Raw genomic sequence first — 20,177 nt, 5'->3', positions numbered from 1 at the left:
GCAATGTTTTGGGAGTCTTCCTAAATTTGTGTGTTTTGATCATCATTACTGAAAAATAAAATTGCTGCAAGGTTATGATTTCTTTTCTTCCTAAACAGAAGAAGAAAAAAAACCCAAACCAACCCAATCAAATAATAGTGTTGTGTGAATTAAGGAGGAAATTAAGTTTTGCTGAAACATTTACTTTTTTCCAGAGAAGTATGGAATGAAAAGCTTCATTTGCTTTTAAGCTCTGCCTTAAAGAAAAAATGAATTAAAAGGGAAAAAAGTGAATTCCAATTTAACCAGTTTTCACCATGTTTACTTTGAGTAAAATTGCATCAACAAACACGTATGTCTGCAGAAAATGCCAGAATTTAATCCTTATTGATTTCACCTAAAAAAGGCATTTTCTAATCAGCCTGAACGACGAAGATATTGAATTGGCTTTTCAAATGGAAAAGTAAATTTGGATGTTCATATCTCACTTCAGGACGAATTATATTCTCCCTATCATTTGTGTTTCTGAACAAACTGGATAGTATAACATTCCTGCAGTAACCCTGTGTACAAAAATGGAGAAGTGGTGGATGTTACCTAGCATGTTGTGGTAAAGTGGACTGTCGTGTCCATGGATAGTAAATGCAGTCATGACTAGCGGGACCTCTACACCTGCAGGCAATTACAGAACAAAAGACGTCATTTGCCATTCACAAGGACATGCACATGCATTCGCCCTTGTCCACACGTGGAGGATGGAAGACACACAGGGAACGATCATTCAGCAAGTACCTATCCATCAGGCCGATGCAATCCTCAATACGAGGCCCGATGCACCTGCAGCAAATCCAAATTGAAAATAGGGAGAGAGAGAAATGGGTTATTTACAGATCCAATTTTTTTTAATCCCCTCTTTGTGACAAATTCCTAATTATAATTCTCAAGAGAGACCCAAGTCACCACAAAATTATAGCTTGTGATAAAAACAAGCTTGCAATGGGAACGGTATTAGCAAGAGCACTCCAAGGTTGGACATAGCTTGGCTCAAACAACACTTCAGGCAGGTTTCATCAGCATACGTGGGAGTCCTAACAATAGAGCTGCTTTTTCTGGATGTTGTCTGAGTCATCAAACCGGTGATTACTGCACACAAGCTGCTCATTTGCAAGATGAGACCCCCAGGAGCACAACACAAAACTTTGCTGCTTTCTGTAACTGATGCAATTGTTCCTTCTGTTCTAAGCTCCCAGTTCAGGCAAGTGCAGCAATATTTTGGAAGCTGACCATACTTGCATTAGGGAAACCCAAGGATGAAATTCCAACAGCAAAACATCACAGCAAAACAGTATCTGCTGATTCAGGTATTTTACTCCGCTTTCCTTAGGTGCTGCCAAAAGTCCTCCACCTGCAAAAATCAGCAAGTGCTCACCAAATGGAAATGCAGGGAATCACTCTACTGAGCACCACTAAAGCATAACTATAGGGCAAGATATTGCAAAACACAGCTATGTGAGGATTCTCCTTGCCCTTATGAAGCACAGTACCTGAAGTGGTGCCCTAGGTCCTCCGTGTTCAAACAGCAAGTCAATCCCATATTTACACAGCAGTCAGGACTCTCAGAGACTTAAAGTTAAGCTTTCAGAGGTTAAAACAACCTGACACTCCTTAGTGCTAAATGCCCAGCTAGTCCATCTGCAGCCGTGGAGAGTATCGAGCTCTCTGCATTTTGAGGAAATGAAACCACTTATTTCAACTCTTTTAAGATCCCAGAGCCATTTTATTAAGAGGCTCTTTGGCTGTAAGTCCACTACAGAAGCAGGTGATCTGACACACCAGTAGACTCACTTCTGTTGAGGCAGTTAAAATTTAAGGTATGATGCCCACATCCTTTAAAGTCTCCTGTTTTCAGTCTGGCTTTGATAGAGGAATATGCATGTCAAAAATCTGAAAAAGTGTTCAAATTTGCTCTCATGGGACCTTTCTTTCCACTTCACCATCACTTGCCATTCATCAGGCTTTTGCTGCTTTTAAATTAGCTGTTGCTCTGCCATTACAAAATAAATTCAATTTCCCCTTACCTGCCCATCAGGGAGTGGGGAATGATAGAACCTTACCTCTTGTTTGTTTACTTGAATTCTTATTTTAACATGAAAACAGTGACATGCAAACACAAATTGGAAGGATTTCCTCAATCATGGTTTCCTTCAGCAAATGTGCAGACATAAAAAGGATTCATTAAATACCCAGGTGGCCAGATAATGCATAAATGGAAAGGGTGGATTTAAATGCAGTTCAAAAACTTCATAGAGAAAACTCCTGCCGGGTGTTTTTTGAAATGTGAGCTGTCCTTGGCTTCAGGACTTCAGAGTTCAGGACTGTCTGAATGCTAACCAGCCTCAAACATCCAGCACTTCTTCCTTTCAGGGCATTCTCAGCAATTTGCAAATAACCTGTTCAGTAACGAAGGAGGCTGGAAAAAAGTTGTTCAGATCTTCCATTTCCTAGCACGTCAAGAGAAGCTGAGCTCCGACTCTTGCTATAAATAAAAAGAAGGCCCTCTTCAAATTAGAGGTCTGAGAGCCCATTACTACTAGTTCAGATAAGCGACAGACCAACATAAAGAACCTATTGTCTTGGGGTCATTTCATATCTGTACATTTATTCTGTCTGACTTCTGGAGAGTAGGACTTGGATCTAAGGAGAAATTGCTGTTTGGACCTCGCCCACTCCAAGTTGAAATACCACTGATTTTTACTTAAACCTGTCATCCTTTTCAGTGGATTTCCCAGCCCCATTCAGGTGCAACTTCCATTATTCCAAGTCATGTTGAACAGTTTCCTACTCTCTGGCTGTCCCAATTACCATGCAGTACAGTACTGTGTGAGTATTGGCAATAGCTGTTAATAAGTTATTAAGTCATCAGTTATTTTTTCTCTGGAAGTAACTTCCTTGGTGTCAAGCTTTTTGACAAAATCCTACACAACACTGGTACTTCATACCCCCAGAGTTCCTTCTTCTGCTTGGATTCTGGATGATACTTTCATTTCCAAGTTTGCTCTGTAAAAGGAAGTGGTTAAGTAATACAAGCAAATTTACTAATGATATATTCAGTACCATACAACAGTCCAATACAGCTTATAGAAAAAAATTACACTTGGAGCTCATCCTGGCTTTACAGATAATCTTTCCCTGAAAGAAAATGACAAGTTAAGACAGTTTTAAAAATTGGAGTAACAACTGTTTTTTCCTGAAACAATTCTTTTCCCCTCTGTCACAAATACTGACTTTCAGCAATTTTCATTAGGATTGAAATGCAGGGTGTGAACTGTTCACAGATGTGGAGCAGTGAAGCCATTTCTAGTCAGATGAATTCTCTAAAGTCTTTGTCATTAGAAACAATCACAGAATGGTTTGGGTTGGAAGGGACCTTAAAGCTCTTTAGTGCCAACCCCCTGCCATGGGTGGGGCCACCTTCCACTAGAGCAGGCTATTCAAAGCAACCAGACTGCCAAAACTTCTCAAATATGATGGATAGTGGCTTAGCCACTTCATCCACCAATTCCCTCAGGACCCATGGATGCACCTCATCAGCTTCCATGGACTTGTGCATCTTCAGGTTCCTTAGATGGTCTCAAACCTGATCTCCTACCGCGGATGATTCTTCATTTCCCCAGTCCCCACCATTGCCTTCTCCGTCTTGAGCAGTGTGGCTGGAGCTCTTGCCAGTGAAGACAGAGACACAAATGTCACTGAGTACCTCAGCCTTCTCCATGTCCTGGGTAGACAGGTCTCCTGTTTCCTTCCAGAGAGGATACACATTTTCCCTTATGTTCCTTTTACTTCATCCTCCCAGCCCCTGCCATTGCTTTCTGTGGCTTGGGGCAGTGTGGCTGGAGCACTTGCTCGTGAAGACCGAGGCAAAAGTCATTGAGTACCTCAGCCTTCTCCATGTCCTGGGTAGACAGGTCTCCTGTTTCCTTCCAGAGAGGATACACATTTTCCCTTATGTTCCTTTTATTCCTGATGTACCTATATAAGGTTTTTGCTTGTTGCCCTTGATGTCCCTGGCCAGATTTAATTCTATGAGGGGTTTAGCTTTCCTAACCCAACCCTTGGCTGCTCAGTTTCCTTTTATTCTTCCCAAGCTTCCTGTTCACTCTCCTCGCTGCCCCTAAGGATCTCGAACTCCACCATTTCAAACAAAACTGATTATGCAAAGCCATAAACAGATTATCTCTGAACAGGAGAAACCCTTAATTCTGGTGATGACCAGTCATTCAACTACTGCTATGGATAGAGACAGCCAACTGAAAACCAGGCGGTTACTTAGGTAACAGGAAGGGCATTTTGAAGGTGACAATAAGAAAGTTGAACTGGGGCAGAAGATAGGGACACATTTTGCATCAACAAAATAGCAACAGTTTCTTATTCAGAGTTTGCTGTCATTGAATTTGTACTATTTTTTCTTATGAAATTCATAACGCCTTCCTAAAGAGACCCCTAAGCTTTATGGGCAAGACAGTACTACTGCCTTCAAATCCCTTCTGGACCACACACATGTTGATAAGGTTCCCATGATTTCTCTGGTCTTGGCTTAGAAGGAAAATAAAGTTTTGATGAAGAGTAATACACTTCTTTCAGAAAGCTGTGCGAGAAAATGACTTTCTGTGAGGAGGAGAGGTGTCCAGCAAGAACACCCACTTCTGTCAAATGCTATTATATAATTAGTATTTTATTTCTGTGAAAGTGTTCCATTTTGGCTACCTCTGCAACAAGACGTGCCAAGTGCTGTCTTACTCTTGAATTAAATAGGATCGCTGCCCCACATGCCTCAGATCTGCTCCAAACTGGCTTCAAGTAGCTGATGTTTAGCATGGGGATGCAAGGCCAAGAGCATAGTTGTTACATCCAAGGAAGTCACTCCTTGATGGTTCTCCTAGTCAATGCAAGATCATTAACAGGCCTGGATAATTACACACCTATTAACAGAAGCATTATCATTGAATAAGGGAGGAGAATGGTATTATCAAATCCCAAACTTTAGGGTGTAAAGCAATCATCTGCAAGGACCATGATGAAATTATGGTAAGATGTTCACAGGAAACACAGGGATGGGACAAATTCCCTGGTGACAACAGGTAGGAGTGACTAGAAACAACATATGGGAACAACCCGTTTAACAAAGCAGCCCGATTCAAAGAGAACGGCACTGCAGGAATGAGATAATACCACACCAGGAGCACTGCTCTGCAGCAGCTCAACACTTTTTGATGATTATCCAAGCTGTACTGAGAGGGCATCAGTTTTATTCCAGCAATTGATCTGACAGAGAGGAGAAAAGACATGCTAGATAAAGTAGAATTACAGTTTCTCTGTACCATTCAGTCATGAGCCAAATATCAAGATGTGTTCCCTCCACAATCTATTTCACTGAAGAATCCTGACTGAGGGGAATTCAAATATTAATTTCTAAAGTAAGGGTATGAAACTAGAGAATTTGGTAGTGAAGGAGAAAAGGAGTGAGAGTAACCCATTTGCCTTCTCTCTGTGGGCACATTCAGCCCCTGACAACATTGGCAAGAAGATGGACAACCCATAAGCCCCAGACATCTTGGGTAGTCATTAACAGAATCACATACAAGGAAGTCTTTAGGAACACTAGAAAAGAATACTCAAGTGCACCCAGACTTGGGGGGTGAGAGGGGGTATTGTTTTTATGAGGGGTAACTAACTACCTAAGAATAGATGCAGTAATTCTTTAGTAAGAGCATGAGGATTTCCATAAGGAATAGTATTTGACTCATGGCAAACGGATAGCACCTCACCTAGGAGATAACCACAGCTTTTCCTATGTCACCTGGGTGTGAAACCTCTGGCCCTTTAACTAGTGATAGTTTATCAGTTCTCTAGGGATTGACACACAATGCTAAATGAGACATTCTTTTACCTTATCAGTTGCAGAAAATAAGAAGAAAGGATAACTGCAAGTTCAAGGCTTAAATGATAACATAACTCAGCAAAAAGGAACACTGTGTCAGCAAGGGTTGCCAATGAATACCTGTTAAAACTGCCTAATGCCCTTCCTGATTGCTTGTGAGCTAGAAAGTCAGATTTTCATCACAAGGCATAAAAGCCTTCCTTCTTGATCCTGTTCTCTCCAGGGAGATAAAAACAAGTAACACTTGCAAACTGCTGATGCATAAGAAGAAGTGGAAAAGCATGGAAAACATTCTGCTCCCTTTATTGTCTAGGAGAAACATGGTTGTGATGTGAAGATTAGTAACACTTAAGACCTCCCCAAAAAAGAGGCGGGAAAGAGAAGTATTGCATCCTGGTCTTCTGCGAGGCCAACAGAGCTGCAAGGCACTTCTTAAGCTGGGTGGACAGTAAATCTATCATACACTGTTGGGCTTGTCTGATTTGATCAGAACTGGCACTTACACCATGTATTAAAGCCAGGACCAGAGCTCCTGAAGTGAGCTCATCTTTTCATATTGTTTTGTTTTACTCTCCTCTTCCATAGCAGCAACATTTTTCTTATTACATAACTGATTTAAAGGGTCTGAGGGGAAGACAAATCTGCAACAGATCCTGGCTGTGTCTTTGCGATCTTACTTTCATTTCCCTAATGGCTCTATTGTAATTAGATTTGCAAAACCAGCAAAAGGTCTCATTTTGAATGGCAACAGCTGTTGACATCAAGATTACATTGAAGAATTTACTGGTTTAATTTTAGCTGCTAAACAATAAGAGCCTCTCGTTGAAGATTATTTCACTGTCTGAATTTTACTCTTTTTATCCCATGGCTGCCTTTCCCTTTCTTTGTTCTGTATTCTGGACAGACACCACCAACCATCTCCTCAAAAAAACCCTAACATTTAACTTGTGTGGCCCATGCAAAACAATAGTTGTGCATGTGACTACTACTATTTCGTTGCATAGATCCTTAATTTTGGCTCAGGTACCTGGGCTGTATATTTCCAAATATAACAAGTAATTTTAGGCACTTTGCACTCGAGAAGTTGATGCTCAGAATCAGACTCCTGTACAAAGTCTGGTTTCAGACAAACCCTTTGCATCAGCCCCGATATGAAAGAAAGAGCACTGACACTTTCATCTCACCGTAGTGCTGCCAGGTTAGTTCACCAACAGCAAGGAGCAGAGATGAACATTCTGTCAAGAACTAAATACTAAAAATAAAGTCATTTTACAGGCCTACACTTAAGTGTCAATGGCAGCATTTGCTACAAACCTGTGGTAGGTAGAAGGAAAGCTAAGAGTGTTGCTGTGAAAAGCTGTTCTCTGTGATTTCAGAGGGGATATAAGCTTTTTTCCTGATAAACTGCTTGACATTCATGACTAGAACCTGAACATCATGAGACCCCTGAAAATCAAAGGTCACACTACTGCTGCACACTCTCTGTTTTCAGGAGTGGGACAAGTGCTTTACCCACCCAAACTGTATGTAATCAATCATGTGCTATAAACAGGATGGCTCATTTGACAGAATTTGCACTTACCCTTGGGTGCAGTTTGGATGACATGGATGGCACTCACGATCCTCATCAGCGTATTTGAAAATGAAGCTGTTGGCCCCCTGTAAGCCATCAGGACATTTTTCCACACAATTTGGACCATCCTTAAAATGGAAACACTTTGTGCAGTGGTCAGGTCCCTGGAGATGGGAAAGAAAGAAAGAAATGAAGTGCATTCGAGTTACTCTGCCTCTTCCTGCTACACTAGAATTTGCAAGTCCTAGACTGACAGCACACTCAGCAATAACTGTTAACAGCGTTTATTTATAGAATCATCAACAGTTAGAGTTGGAAAGGACGACCTTGAAGATCATCTTCTTCTAAGCCCCCTGTTATGGGCAGGGATGCCTCACACTAGACCATGTTGCCCAAGGCTCCATCCAACCTGGCCTTGAACACTGCCAGGGTTGGAGCATTTACCACTTCTTTGGGCAACCTATTCCAGTGCCTCACCACCCTCACAGTAAAGAACTTCTTCCTTATACTTATTCTGAACTTCCGCTGTTTCAGTTTAATCCAGTAACCCCTTGTCCTGTTGTTACAGTCCCTGATGAAGGTCCCTCTCTGCATCCTTGTAGCCCCCTTCAGATACTGGAAGCTGCTCTGAGGTCTCCATACAGTCTTCTCTTCCCCAGGCTGAACAGCCCCAATTTTCTCAGCCTCCATACAGGAGGTGCTCCAGCCCCTGAGCATCCTCGTGGCCTCCTTTGGACTTACTCCAACAGCTCCATGTCCTTCTTAAGCTGAGGACACCAGAAACTGCACACAGTGCTGCGAGTGGGGTCTCACCAGAGCAGAGGGGCAGGATCACCTCCTTCGACCTGCTGTTCACACTTCTTCTGATGCAGCCCAGCACATAGTCGGTTTCTGGGCTGCAAGCGCACACTGAAGCAGCTCATGTTCAGTTTCTCACCAACCAACACCCCCAAGTCCTTCTCTGCAGGGCTGCTCCAAACCACTTCTCTGCCTAACCTATATCTGTGCCTGGAATTGCCCCAACCCAGGCGTAGGACCTTGCACTTGGCTTGGTTGAACTTCATGAAGTTGGCCTTGGCCACCTCTCAAGCGTGCCCAGGTCCATTTGGATGGCAAACAAGCAGTGGATAATCTGTATGGTTCATTTAGGATTAATGAAAAAAATTACCTATTGAAACAACTGAAAAGGCAAACGTAAGCTTGAAAGAAACAAAACCCCAAACATATTGTTCAAATTAACTCAGAAATTGAGACAAATTTCCATACTTTTTTGTGGGGAAATAAAAAAAAGGAAACTGAAACTGCAGAGCTGTAGTAGAACACGACAGAGCTGAGTATAAAGAACGAGAGCAGTGATAAAGAAGGCACTCAAATCACAGCTGCATGCTAGCTCTCATTTGAAAACAAAGTCTATTTGTACCACTAAGGCATTAAGACAACTCAGGAAAGAAAAGGAAAACTTAAAACATTTTCTAAAGGGGGCTGATCCAAGCAAGTTTATTCCCAGCACCAATTTAACATGAGCAGAATTCTTTCCCTTCATGCAGAGATTGCATATTTTCTGCTTTTATTAACATTAATTTCCACTAGCAGCTTTAAAGCCTGTAAGCAGAAAATGCCTGTGCTTCAGCGCTCTTCAACTAGCCAGCCCAGAACATACCAAAAGTTGCTCTTACCGGCCCGTAGCACGTGATCATGTTTTCTTCCATCTTTTCACACTGGGGATCACACTCCACACAGACAGAACCATTTGCAAACTCCCGAAATTCCCTAGGAAAATATTGTGCAGGCAAGTGAGAAGAGAGCAGGAGCAAGACTGAGACCAAAACTGAGACAAAATGGTTGCTCTTCAGCTGGTGGAAATCACTTCAGCTGCACACAGGTGAGCAGACTGCACAGCTGAGATCACTTCTGTTAATGACATTATGCTGCTTTACACCAGCTGAAAGCCTCACTCATAGGCAGGTAAAGCAGAAGGTATCTTGTTTACCAGTATAAAACTAGAGTGGGGTTTTGCCCTCTTAAGAAGTAAGGATATCATTAATAGGGCAAAGTAACTCATTTCTTGACTTTTATTTGTGGAATTGTCGCTCCTGCTGAGATTCAGGAAGCCACTTGTAACATGTGAGACACCACTATGAGGTAGGAAAGGATTAGAACAAGCACTGATCCAAAAAACCCTTCCCTGGGTTTTTTTGCATGCATTCCCCAGAGAGAAGAGCTTAGGAAGGTTTTCATGTATATATATGGCAGTTCATCCAATACTCTTTCCTTAACAGTTACATGAGTTGGCATCCAATGCAGTGAAAGAAAGAGAATGAAACCATACAGTGATCTTATTTTCAATTAGCAGTTTGAGTTGGAAAAGATAATTAAAATCATTTAGGTTTTTTATCTTGACTTTAGAAGAGGTGCTGGGGACCTTGCTATGCTGTTAGACAGGAACTGAAATTCCACCTGCTCCCTTCCACAGCCTAATTATGAATTGCTGCCGCTGCAGCTAATATAAGCAGTTCAGATCTACTTGTTCTGTCATGAGGCCGATTCCTCATTCCTACATATTGGCTGTACCATATGTAGGAATTCCCCTACCCATCCTCCAGAAAAGATGGTGCACATGCACGAGCAGCAGAGGGAAAGGAGGGGAGAACTCATGTTGGCTTATTATTTATATTTGTGTGTACACATACACTGTGCATTATGAAAAGAGAGTGAGTGTTTCTACTTTGGGGTCCTTATTCAGAGAATTTCTTTATCAAATACCTAGATCTAACTGATCTGAAAGAACATCATTGCATGTGTTTTGGAATTGGGTTGTCTATTCAAGTAGGATTCAATGGGGGGGACTTTTTTTTGGAAGTCTTCACCTAAATCAGTGTTCACACCATCAGCAATGCAAAAGGTACAACAAACTTGATGCTGCATGAAAATTTTAGCAGAATACTAAGTAAAGCTTTCTACACAAGTTCAGATTTGGAAATCTTTAAAACTTATCCCATGATATATTTCACTCAAAATCAGTAATATTGGCCACGGAGCCAGATATTAATTTTAAACCAAAATAACTTACTCATTGAAGTCCTGAACAATGTAATCAGCAACTTCAAGGCAAAGTGCAAGGGAAGTATCTTACCCATCATACAGGTTACAGGAGTCTATGCAGGTCCTTCCCCTGATGAAGCGCTTGCAGGAGAGACACTGGTCTGGGCCTGGCCCCCAACAGCCATCACTTGAGCATAACTCATTACACACCATTCCATCAGCAGCTGCAGAGAGAGAGGATACTGTCATTAACTTACATAGTTCTCTGAAATCCAAAGGAAACCATTCCATTCAGCATTCTGCCATACTCAGAGAAGTACACGGAATAGTCAGATTTTCTAGAAACAGAAGAGAGAAAAAGCACAAAATTGTCCTGATACCACAACAGAAATACACTGTGCACTCACAGTTTGAATTTCATCTGCTTCTGGTCTGTTCCTTTCAGAAAGGATTTAGTAGAACGACAAAAAGGTTTAAGAGAGGGCTGCAAGGATGAGCTTCTATACTGGGAACAAACAAATAAGTAGCCTTGACATGAGTGAGGAAAGGACATGACAGAGGTTTATAAAACTGTGAATAACAAGAAGGTATGTAAGCATGAAACAACTGTTCATTGCTTCTTCCAAGTCCCTCAGGGGCATTCAAAACAGGAATGCAGCAGGGTTCAAAACTGAGAGTTTTCATTGCAGAAAGTATAGATCAAGCTGCAGAATTCTCTGACACATGATAAATGCCAAAAATTTAAAGGATTTGAAAAATCAATTGTTCAAATCCACTGAAGGGCTATGGACCTAAACTATAAACCACTACCTCCAAACTGAAGGACTCCCTAAAATAAAACTTACGGATGCTGGGGAAAAAGCTGAAGGAAAGTCACCATTAACTGTGATTTTTAATTGTTTATTGCAAAAGCACCCAAAGTGCCATACTACCTTTATTATTAACCTCCAAACGAATCATGTGTGTATAATGACCCACATTTGAATCACTGAATGTCTGTCAGAGTAGCCTACTGTCTAGGAGAGCACACTGCTTCATACAGCACCCCATTCCTTAACCACTTTTCATCACGCAGCATTGTTTGATGTTGGCACCATGTTTGCCAAAGCCCCATCGTTCTTATCTATATAGCATGCCTAGTCTGTATGTCCTCTTCTACTTCCAACAAGGAATTCCTGCATCTCCTTTTGCCTGCTGACATGTAGGAAGTTCATGTCACGCTGGCAGGGTGCTCTCCTTTCATATATACAAGCTGTCTTGTCCCAGTCACCTGCTTTCTGACTACTGTATTTATTAGAAAGCACTTAGAAAAAAACATGCAGCACTTGTATGCATGGTTCCTCTCTTCTAGCCCATGTAGCCTGTAACAAGAGAAGTGAAGGTTCTTCCAAATTTCCTTTCTTTTTGCAATAGGACATTTTGCTTTATCAAGGTTGAAAATGGCAGATCCTCACCTACTTGTCTGGTTTTCTGCCTAGAACATTTCCAGAATTCATTGCCAAAAAAGGATATTTCACCTTTACACCTTTACAAGCAGCACAGAAACCAACCAAAGATTTCATGTCCTCCAGAGCTTGTGGACAAAGTGATCCAAGAACCAGACATTTGCCAGCAAGCTTCCTAGTTGTACAACACGTGTAATTCAGCAGGTAGAGGAGCACTATCTTATTCAATACTATACCACAAATAACCTTGGACATGAAAAGTCTGCACACTCATGTTTTATCAAGGCTGGAATGCTTGAATACATATATGTGTGTATATATACATATCTCACACTCACTTTCTTAATGACAACATCCAGATGGTGTTCTGAAGTATCTTTTTGATTCGTCTTTTGCCCCAAAGCTCAAATCAGGTACAGCCAAGCATGACATAATTAAATGTAGGAGTAACTCCAGGTGATCATTTAATTTCCTTTTAAGTGTATTAATTATCACAGATTCCAGCACAGCAAGAGAAACCTGAGCTATTTAGCTTGCCATTTCATAGAGATGTCTCGTTCTCTTCCCCTGAGCTCTGCTGTACATCAGGAGTCATTCTACTGCAGTCAAAGAAGCCACACTACACGAAGTCAGTATATGAGCAGAGACCAAAAATCCAGCTTTTCATTAGTGTCCTAACCTTAACTTTCTTTAAATGTTTTTATAACAACTAATAGATGTCAGCAGTTCCACTGTGCTGCCACTGACTGAACTTCACGGAAATCAAAGGAACCAGGCAAAAGCTTTGCATTACCAAATGCTACATGTGTAGCTCACGCAGTTCCTTTTTGCACGTACTTTTAGTCAACTCACGTGCACCTCAGTTTCCTGCTGGCTCTGTGCAGTGCAGTTTAGGAGGTGCACTGACTTGGTGTTAAAGGCTGTTTAGGCCTATTTCATGTTCATTACCTACAGAAGGAGCCAGGAAAAAAGTTCTGGGTGATACAGCTGGATATTTTAGGGGAACCCCAGTTATGCCTTAGGATACAGAGCACACCTGAGGGCTCCTTCAGAGCCTATCTCCCTTGATCTCATCTAATTGCATGGTGACCTTGGCTGACCAGACATATCCATGAATCCTGCCTCACACTGCCTCCTGCAGGGACACCTGGGATTAACAGACACTCAGCAAATGAAAACCAGCAAAAAAACCAACCCCCAAAACTATCACAGTTCTATGTAGGCAAGCTTTTTCTATTAATTGCTTGCTTTTCTAGTAGTCAGTGACTCATTTTAAGTACATTGCATGCAATAAAAAAGCTACCCTGCTTTGGAGATCGTTTTTTTGGAGATCTCGGTTTCAGTCTTAAAAGTATTAGCAATTCTCTGATTTTGTTTTATACACTCTTGCCATTGAAGGTAGTTTTCTATTTGCTCTCTCACCTTTTTTGTAACTTGAAACTGTACTTTTCCTTACTAGTGATTTCCTTTCTTTCTACTGTTCTTAGCTGTCAGACTACTCCGCAACCAGAATTCACTTACACGCAGATACACAATGTTGCACTGAAATATCCCTTCAAATAGCAAGTGATACTATTACAAGGTAGCTCAGAAAATGCGCTGAGTAACCTCATGCAAATAAAAAGAGAGCTTTTCAGCACAGAAAATCAGGATTACCCTACTGAAATCTGGCCAACGCAGCACCTGTAGTCTATGAAAAAAGCAATTAAACCCACCACCACCACCACTGTTTCCTTCTGCTTATTTCTAAGCCATAGAAATGTTTTCATAAATTAATCTTAGCAAGAAGTGAGTGGGTTTTTTTTGACAACTTATAAACACCCATTATGCTTGTCTGTCTTCCTCCTCTTTAATTATAGCGATGGCTGAAGAAATGTTTCAGTTTTAATCACATTATTTGGCATTTCCATGGGTTGAGAATGTTCTGAACTCCAGCATATCACACGGCCATATGCAGAATGAAAGAACAACAGTGCTTTTGACAGGAACTCATTCCCACTGGGAGTTTGAGAACAAGTGTTCATTCGTTATTAATGGGGTCACACAGGTTAGAAGCAGAAAAGTCCCATGTTTTTCCCCAACCTAGACAGAACACAAGGAAATTTGCTATCTGAAAAAGGAAGAATTATTGTTACTTGCCTAAAGACTTATGGGCCTGTTCCAAAGCTGTGGGAACTCTAGGAAAAACCTCCTGCAGGCTTCAGCCAGCATCGTGCCAGGTAAGGAATGGAATCATTCCTACAAGTTGTTAATTGGTGGCTAAAATGACAATTCATAACAATCACATTTATAGCAACCTTTGCCTAGAAAGGATTCCCTGTATGCTGAAGGTGTCACTAAAGCTGAAAGGAATTATTTAATTAACTTTGCATAAAAGAAGATTGTATTTTGTAACACTTCTTTTGCATGCACTCATATTTAACATGAGTCACCCTTGACTGTTCCATGAAAACAACACGTGCTGGGAAAAAAAGGCAGATTCTTCACTTCAGTAGAGAGCAACGGTAAAATCTACCTACAGGATGTAGCAAATAACTTCACAGTCGTTCTTTCTGCATTAGTAATATTCATAACAAACTAAGTTTAACATTACAGTTTATAGTAGTAGACAAAAATCTGCATTAGATGAGAGGTTTGTGCATTGCATTTTACACAAACGCACTCCAATTGATTTCCACTTGACTGCCCATGGCAGGGGATTGGAGCTAGATGATCTTACAGTCCTTTCCAACCCAAACCATTCTATGATTGTATGACTTTATCAGTTTGAAGATCACAGAATCACTGGTTTGGGTTGGAAAGGACCTTAAAGCTCATCCAGTTCCAACCCCCCGCCAGAGGCAGGGACACCTTCCACTAGAGTAGGTGGTGGAAGATTCAGAGAAAACTTTCCCAAATCCCTGTCTGTTGGCCTTTTCTGAAAATCAAAGATGTTTCGGAGGATGCTGGCAAAATGCATCTGGCCCTGAGGAACAGTTCTGCTTTACTCCACATAATTGTAAGCATTTTAGTTAGACATCTAACCTGCAGCAGAACCCATTTAACCCCAGAGAGGGGCTGACTGGCAGGCAGAGTTGAAGCAACAAGATAGCTCTTCTCATCTAATGCTGGCTCTCAAAAGGCTACAAAATATTAATCCATTCACGTAGATGTGTACAGAGAGAGAAAACCACTGCTCCCCAGGAGGATTCAGGAAGTCAAGTGTCTAAGACACTGCCTTCTGATGGGAGTGACTTGGCCGCTAGCCTGTGTTCATTACATACAGTCCATTTAATGAACACAGGTTAGAGGCCATTTTTAAAGCTAGTCCCTTGGTACTGCAGCTTACACTGTGACTTCTTTAAAATGAAACGAATGAGATTTGTTTTCCTCAGGAAGATCACTTTGGAGTGAAATTTCATGACATACCTTTAGGAGTTTTTTCCTTCCTGGAAAATAAGTCTCTACTCTAACAAACCCTCCATAAGCTAAAAGTCAAAGTTTACGTTTTCCCTTTGTGTGCAAACGTAGTGACAAGACAGACAGTGCAACAGGATGATGTGACAGCACATCCAAGTTTCCAATTGCCCTGGAAGCCCATGTTTCAGCAGTTGTGGCTGCTTCAAAGGGCCTCAAACTTGTGATCACAGGAAAAGGCAAAGAGGTCTCTGGCAAAGGAATCCTGACAACTAATACGGGAATATCTTCCAAACTACCCTGTTCAATTATGTCCCCAAGCTCTCAAAACCAGTGAAACAAATGGGAAACTGTTCCATGAAGGAAAAAGTATATTATGAAGCTCCCCATTGCGTAGTTTACCACTGTCTTCTAACACATTGTAACTTGCAGAGAGCTTGAAGCAAAGAGGAAGCTTTACTGTATGAGACATGAGTCCTATGTTCAACTTTATTTTTATACTAAATCTCTAGGAATTGCAGAGAGCTGGTTGTTTTTTCATCAAATGATGCATCATTATCAGACAGCTACAACCAATGTGCTGTTAGAAAACATCAAAGAGCACCAAGAGCAAGATTTTCTCCCACAGTCAGCAAGTTTTGATATGGTAGAGAGGAAACCTGTGCTCTTGGGAAGGTTCACAGGTTTGTGTATCTCCCAGCAAGATGGGACCACGAGGATCTTGGAATATAACCACAGAGACTCTTGCACATCATTAAGACCTTGTGCTTTTTCAGACAGATTCTGTTCTGTCAGCCCAAGACATTCCTTACATGAAATCTCAAAGGGCTAATTCTTCCTGTCATGACATACAAAATACACTTGTTACTAGACTGCTAGCGCAGAACTAGGATCCTCCTCACACCTTGATCCTATTAAACTACAACCCCACTGCAGAGGAAAGCAGCTAGCAATCCACTATCCCTGGGCAGATGTGATTCTCTTGGCAACACCTCTATGTGCCAAATATTATACCATTTAACATACACTTTACTTTCTACGTGGGAGAAGAAAAAACAGACTACAAGTCATGCACAAATGCTCTAGCTTTCAAGACTGAAGGTGCTAGTTGTTCATGGGAAGCCAGGATCTTTCCTCCAACTTTCAAAGGTGCTGACTGGCGCCAGAAATTGCATATTGATTCCTTGCAAGGCTTAACTGATTTAACAAGTTCAAGTAAGATTCACATTCAGAAGAACTCAAAGCAAAGAAAAAGCCTTAAGATGGAAAAAAAGAAAAACAAGAGAACAGAAGCCATTAAGATGATACAAAGCTCATGGATGTCAAGAAACTAGAGCTAGTTCAGAACCACATAAAGTTGGGAGCGTTGACAATAGAGACTGTACAGCCTTCTTTGGTCCCGCAACTGATTAACTCATGTCATTATTCAGGACTGTTCTTAGACTCTTCATCAGTGCTTCATTCCCACATGCCATTATCATCACATGATGATCATCTTTGATTTGATGACATTCAGTCATCTCTGGATGACAGAGCTATGCTACTCTCACAGACAACCACCTGGATTCATTTACTCCTGCCTTTGTCACCTCTTGGCTGGGTTTACAGTAGTAAGGACACCAGGGCATGAAGCTGTTCAACCTACAGGACACCCTTCACACTTCCTCACCACAGAAGTGGCAGCAGACACTGCAGCTCTCCTCTGCCTTCTGCATTGCCCTCATACAAAATGTTCTACCAAAGGTAAGGGTCTACTCCATAGTTCCACAGCCTATGCCAAGGACATCTTTTGCAAACATACACAGAAACGTCTACCAAGGAATGTTCTATCACACGTAATAGTCAAATAATAATAACGACAATAAAAAAACCCAGAACAATAAAACCAGACAGACCTACTGAACAGGTCTTTCCCCTTCATGTAGCTCTGACATGGAGAAGAGATTAGAACAATAACTGAGCAGCAGTGATAAATGTATAGGTGTGTTTCACCTAACACTGGAAGGAACACTCACATTTCAGTGATGAGCACAGCCACAAACTCTCCCAAAGCAGAGCAGAATAGCACTTCAAAGGGAGGGGAGAAAAAAATTAAAGGAAGAAAAGCAAAAAAGCAAAACAATAAAAAGAACTAAAAGAGTAAGTTAAAAGTAGAACCACAGCCTGGGGAAAAAAAAAAATCAAAACCAAACCAAACATTTCTGGCTGGTCAAAGCACAATACCCAGAAATACCACTTAAACATTTAATGAATGCAGTTCATTAAATGCAATTTAATGAATCTCCTCTCTTCCTAGCAGTTTAACAGATGCTTAAAATGAACTGTGTTGCTGTTACAATATGACTGTATTAATGCTATTTGCTGCCTGATTTCTGTATAACCAAATTGTTTCATCTGCCACATAGCATTCATTTGCTTTTCAGTACCATCATCTCAGTCCAGGTACTGGCACATCAGCATTCCTGAAAGACAGTTAGGCCCAGTTAAAAGTAATCTTCTTTATCAGATAAGTCAAATACAGAAAGGAGGAACTCAATGATCAAAAACAGTCTCAAAAGTGACCTTTCTGGATTAAGACAGGGCCACTTTGGTAAAGCAGGGCAAAGGAAGCAAAAGGTGCTAATCTCACTCCATAAGGAAAGGGCTGTAGTTTTCCAATCTGTAAAATCAGTGCCTTTCATGAACGCCACGTTTGCTCCACATTTATGACCTTCAGAATTCCTATTTGTGAAAGCGGATCTCTGACCTGTAAATTTCACAGCACAGTAAGGAAGCAGCTCTCTCTCTTTCCTCCCTTTCATTTGTTCAGATCTTAAAACATTTCATTTGCCTATAAATCTACTCAGAGGCAGACTGGGCCAAATCCTGAGATGATCACAGCCCCACCGACACCCATGGAGCTCAGTCATCAGCCACCTCTCACCACACTGCATCCTGTCAGTGGCTGTACCATTTCCCCCTAGCTGAGCCCATCACAGACAATATTTGCTCTGAGCACCAGCACTTACTGCAGTTCTCTGCCTTTTTGTTTCGATGAATCACTGTCTTTTGACTGGGTGTGCTGAAGAGGCTGGACCAGTTGACAGTGTGGTAGTAGCACAAATTGCTGTTGTCTGTTATGTAGATGTTGCCAGCACTGATCTGCTTCAAGGACTGAAACTGCAGAGAGGTAATGCCTTGTTGCTTTAGGATGAGTAAGGAAAGACCACTGTGATGAAAACAAAAGAGAGAACAGGAATTAGCTCCAGAAGGCGGGACTGGATGGGAATTTCACACTAGAATTAGTTACTACTGTCAAGATGATCTTCCTGGCAAAACTGAAATTTAGTCAAAAACTTTCTATTTTGGGGTAACAAATATTCAACTACTTCCAGTTCAGCCATTAACAGACTTTTCAGATAAATCAAAATCTTTTTCAGTTTCCTCAATTCTGCTGTTGAGGAAACTGAATAAGATCCAGATTTTTCTCCCCAGCAGAATTAATACTATGACAGTTTATATGCTAAGAAGAAACTGACAAAGTCATGCAAAATGTATTAACATCTTCTGTCAGGCATCAAATTAATATCATTCATAGTAATACAGGAAGAAATTGTTATTTTCAAGGAAATTTTTCCAGCCCACTTTCTACATTTCATTTTTCTTTTGTTGTAATATGTGGTTATCGCCTTTCTTCATCAAAGGAACAGTAAATGATTGTCTGTGTAACATGGAAATGACTGCACATTTTTTATGACTGAAGATTAGTGAAGACAATATCCAGTTTCTGGGCACCCTTTAGGTTATTGTATTTTAATGATTGTAATTGTTTTCCAGCTGTTCCAAATAAAAATTGCTGCTTCGGAACAGAATGCTGGGCTGTAACTCAATCTCCAGGTTTCACTGCTCTTCCCATTCTGCTTGGCTTGCTGTTTAAGATGCCAGCAGGATCCCATGACTGCTTTACTATATTCATACAATAGGGAATGAGGGGTTGCTTCGGAATCACCATATATTTTTTCCTCAAACCAATTCTTCGATAAGAGCTTTCATATGGAAATATTTCTGGTAAAAATGGCTCTACAGAGCTTATGTACACCCCACCTGCCAAGTACCTATGTGATTTCTGTATTCTTCCATGTATTCATCTGTTAGCACTTCTTAGGACCACATTGTTCTGTGGGCATGTGAACCTGCCCTTCCAATCCCAGCCATTTAAACTTCCCAGGAATAGGATTAAATTCTACTACTAATGCCTTAAGGTATTTTAAACTATGAAATGTACTTTCCAGACAATGAGTTAATAGCTACAGCAATGAACCAAGACATTATTTATTCATTTTTAAACCATTATATTCAAAAGGTATTATCCATTATGAACAACTGATTAGCAAAGATACTGCTCATGAATATCTCAGTTACAGAGAAAAATATATCAATTTATGATGGCCTTCCCGAAGGATCTTGCATTCTGTGCTACTGAACAAAGAATCATTGAATACTAATAAAAACTGATTTAATCAACAAGTAGGTACCTTACCTATAGAGAGCTCTTCCACCGATAGTAACCAAGTTAGAAAACACCCTGAAATCTGTCATATTCTCAGGCCATGACTGGATGTTCAAATACCCTGAAGGAGAAAAAGGCAGCAACATGCATGTCCATGATTTCAGCCATAAACACTGCTCTATCACATACATGAGTTAGGATAGGCTTAGCCTACAAATGAAAAACACTGCTGGCTTAAGATAAAGATATAATTAGGTAATGAATGCTGCAGACTCATGTCTTTGAATTCATCAGGCTGCTCTCCTCCAAGAAAGC

General features: G+C 41.0%; 1 protein-coding gene across 1 annotated transcript in view; it reads right to left on the bottom strand.

The window, feature by feature from the left end:
* The window catches only part of LOC104408118 (receptor tyrosine-protein kinase erbB-4), a gene marked incomplete at both ends in the record, with an annotated part of 83,588 nt that overhangs the window by 21,583 nt on the left and 41,828 nt on the right, over window positions 1–20,177 (bottom strand). Inside the window, 6 exons of the mRNA XM_010017606.1 lie at window positions 577–651; window positions 7,500–7,654; window positions 9,167–9,260; window positions 10,624–10,756; window positions 18,382–18,581; window positions 19,893–19,983. Of these exons, the coding sequence (XP_010015908.1) occupies window positions 577–651; window positions 7,500–7,654; window positions 9,167–9,260; window positions 10,624–10,756; window positions 18,382–18,581; window positions 19,893–19,983 (748 nt within the window). The remainder of the gene's footprint in view (window positions 1–576; window positions 652–7,499; window positions 7,655–9,166; window positions 9,261–10,623; window positions 10,757–18,381; window positions 18,582–19,892; window positions 19,984–20,177) is intronic.

This window comes from Nestor notabilis, unplaced genomic scaffold, assembly GCF_000696875.1.
Source record: "Nestor notabilis isolate BGI_N333 unplaced genomic scaffold, ASM69687v1 scaffold1437, whole genome shotgun sequence".
In the NCBI taxonomy this organism is placed as follows: Eukaryota; Metazoa; Chordata; class Aves; order Psittaciformes; family Psittacidae; genus Nestor; species Nestor notabilis.
Note: the sequence above shows the minus strand (reverse complement) of the source record. Positions and strands in the feature narration are given on the sequence as shown.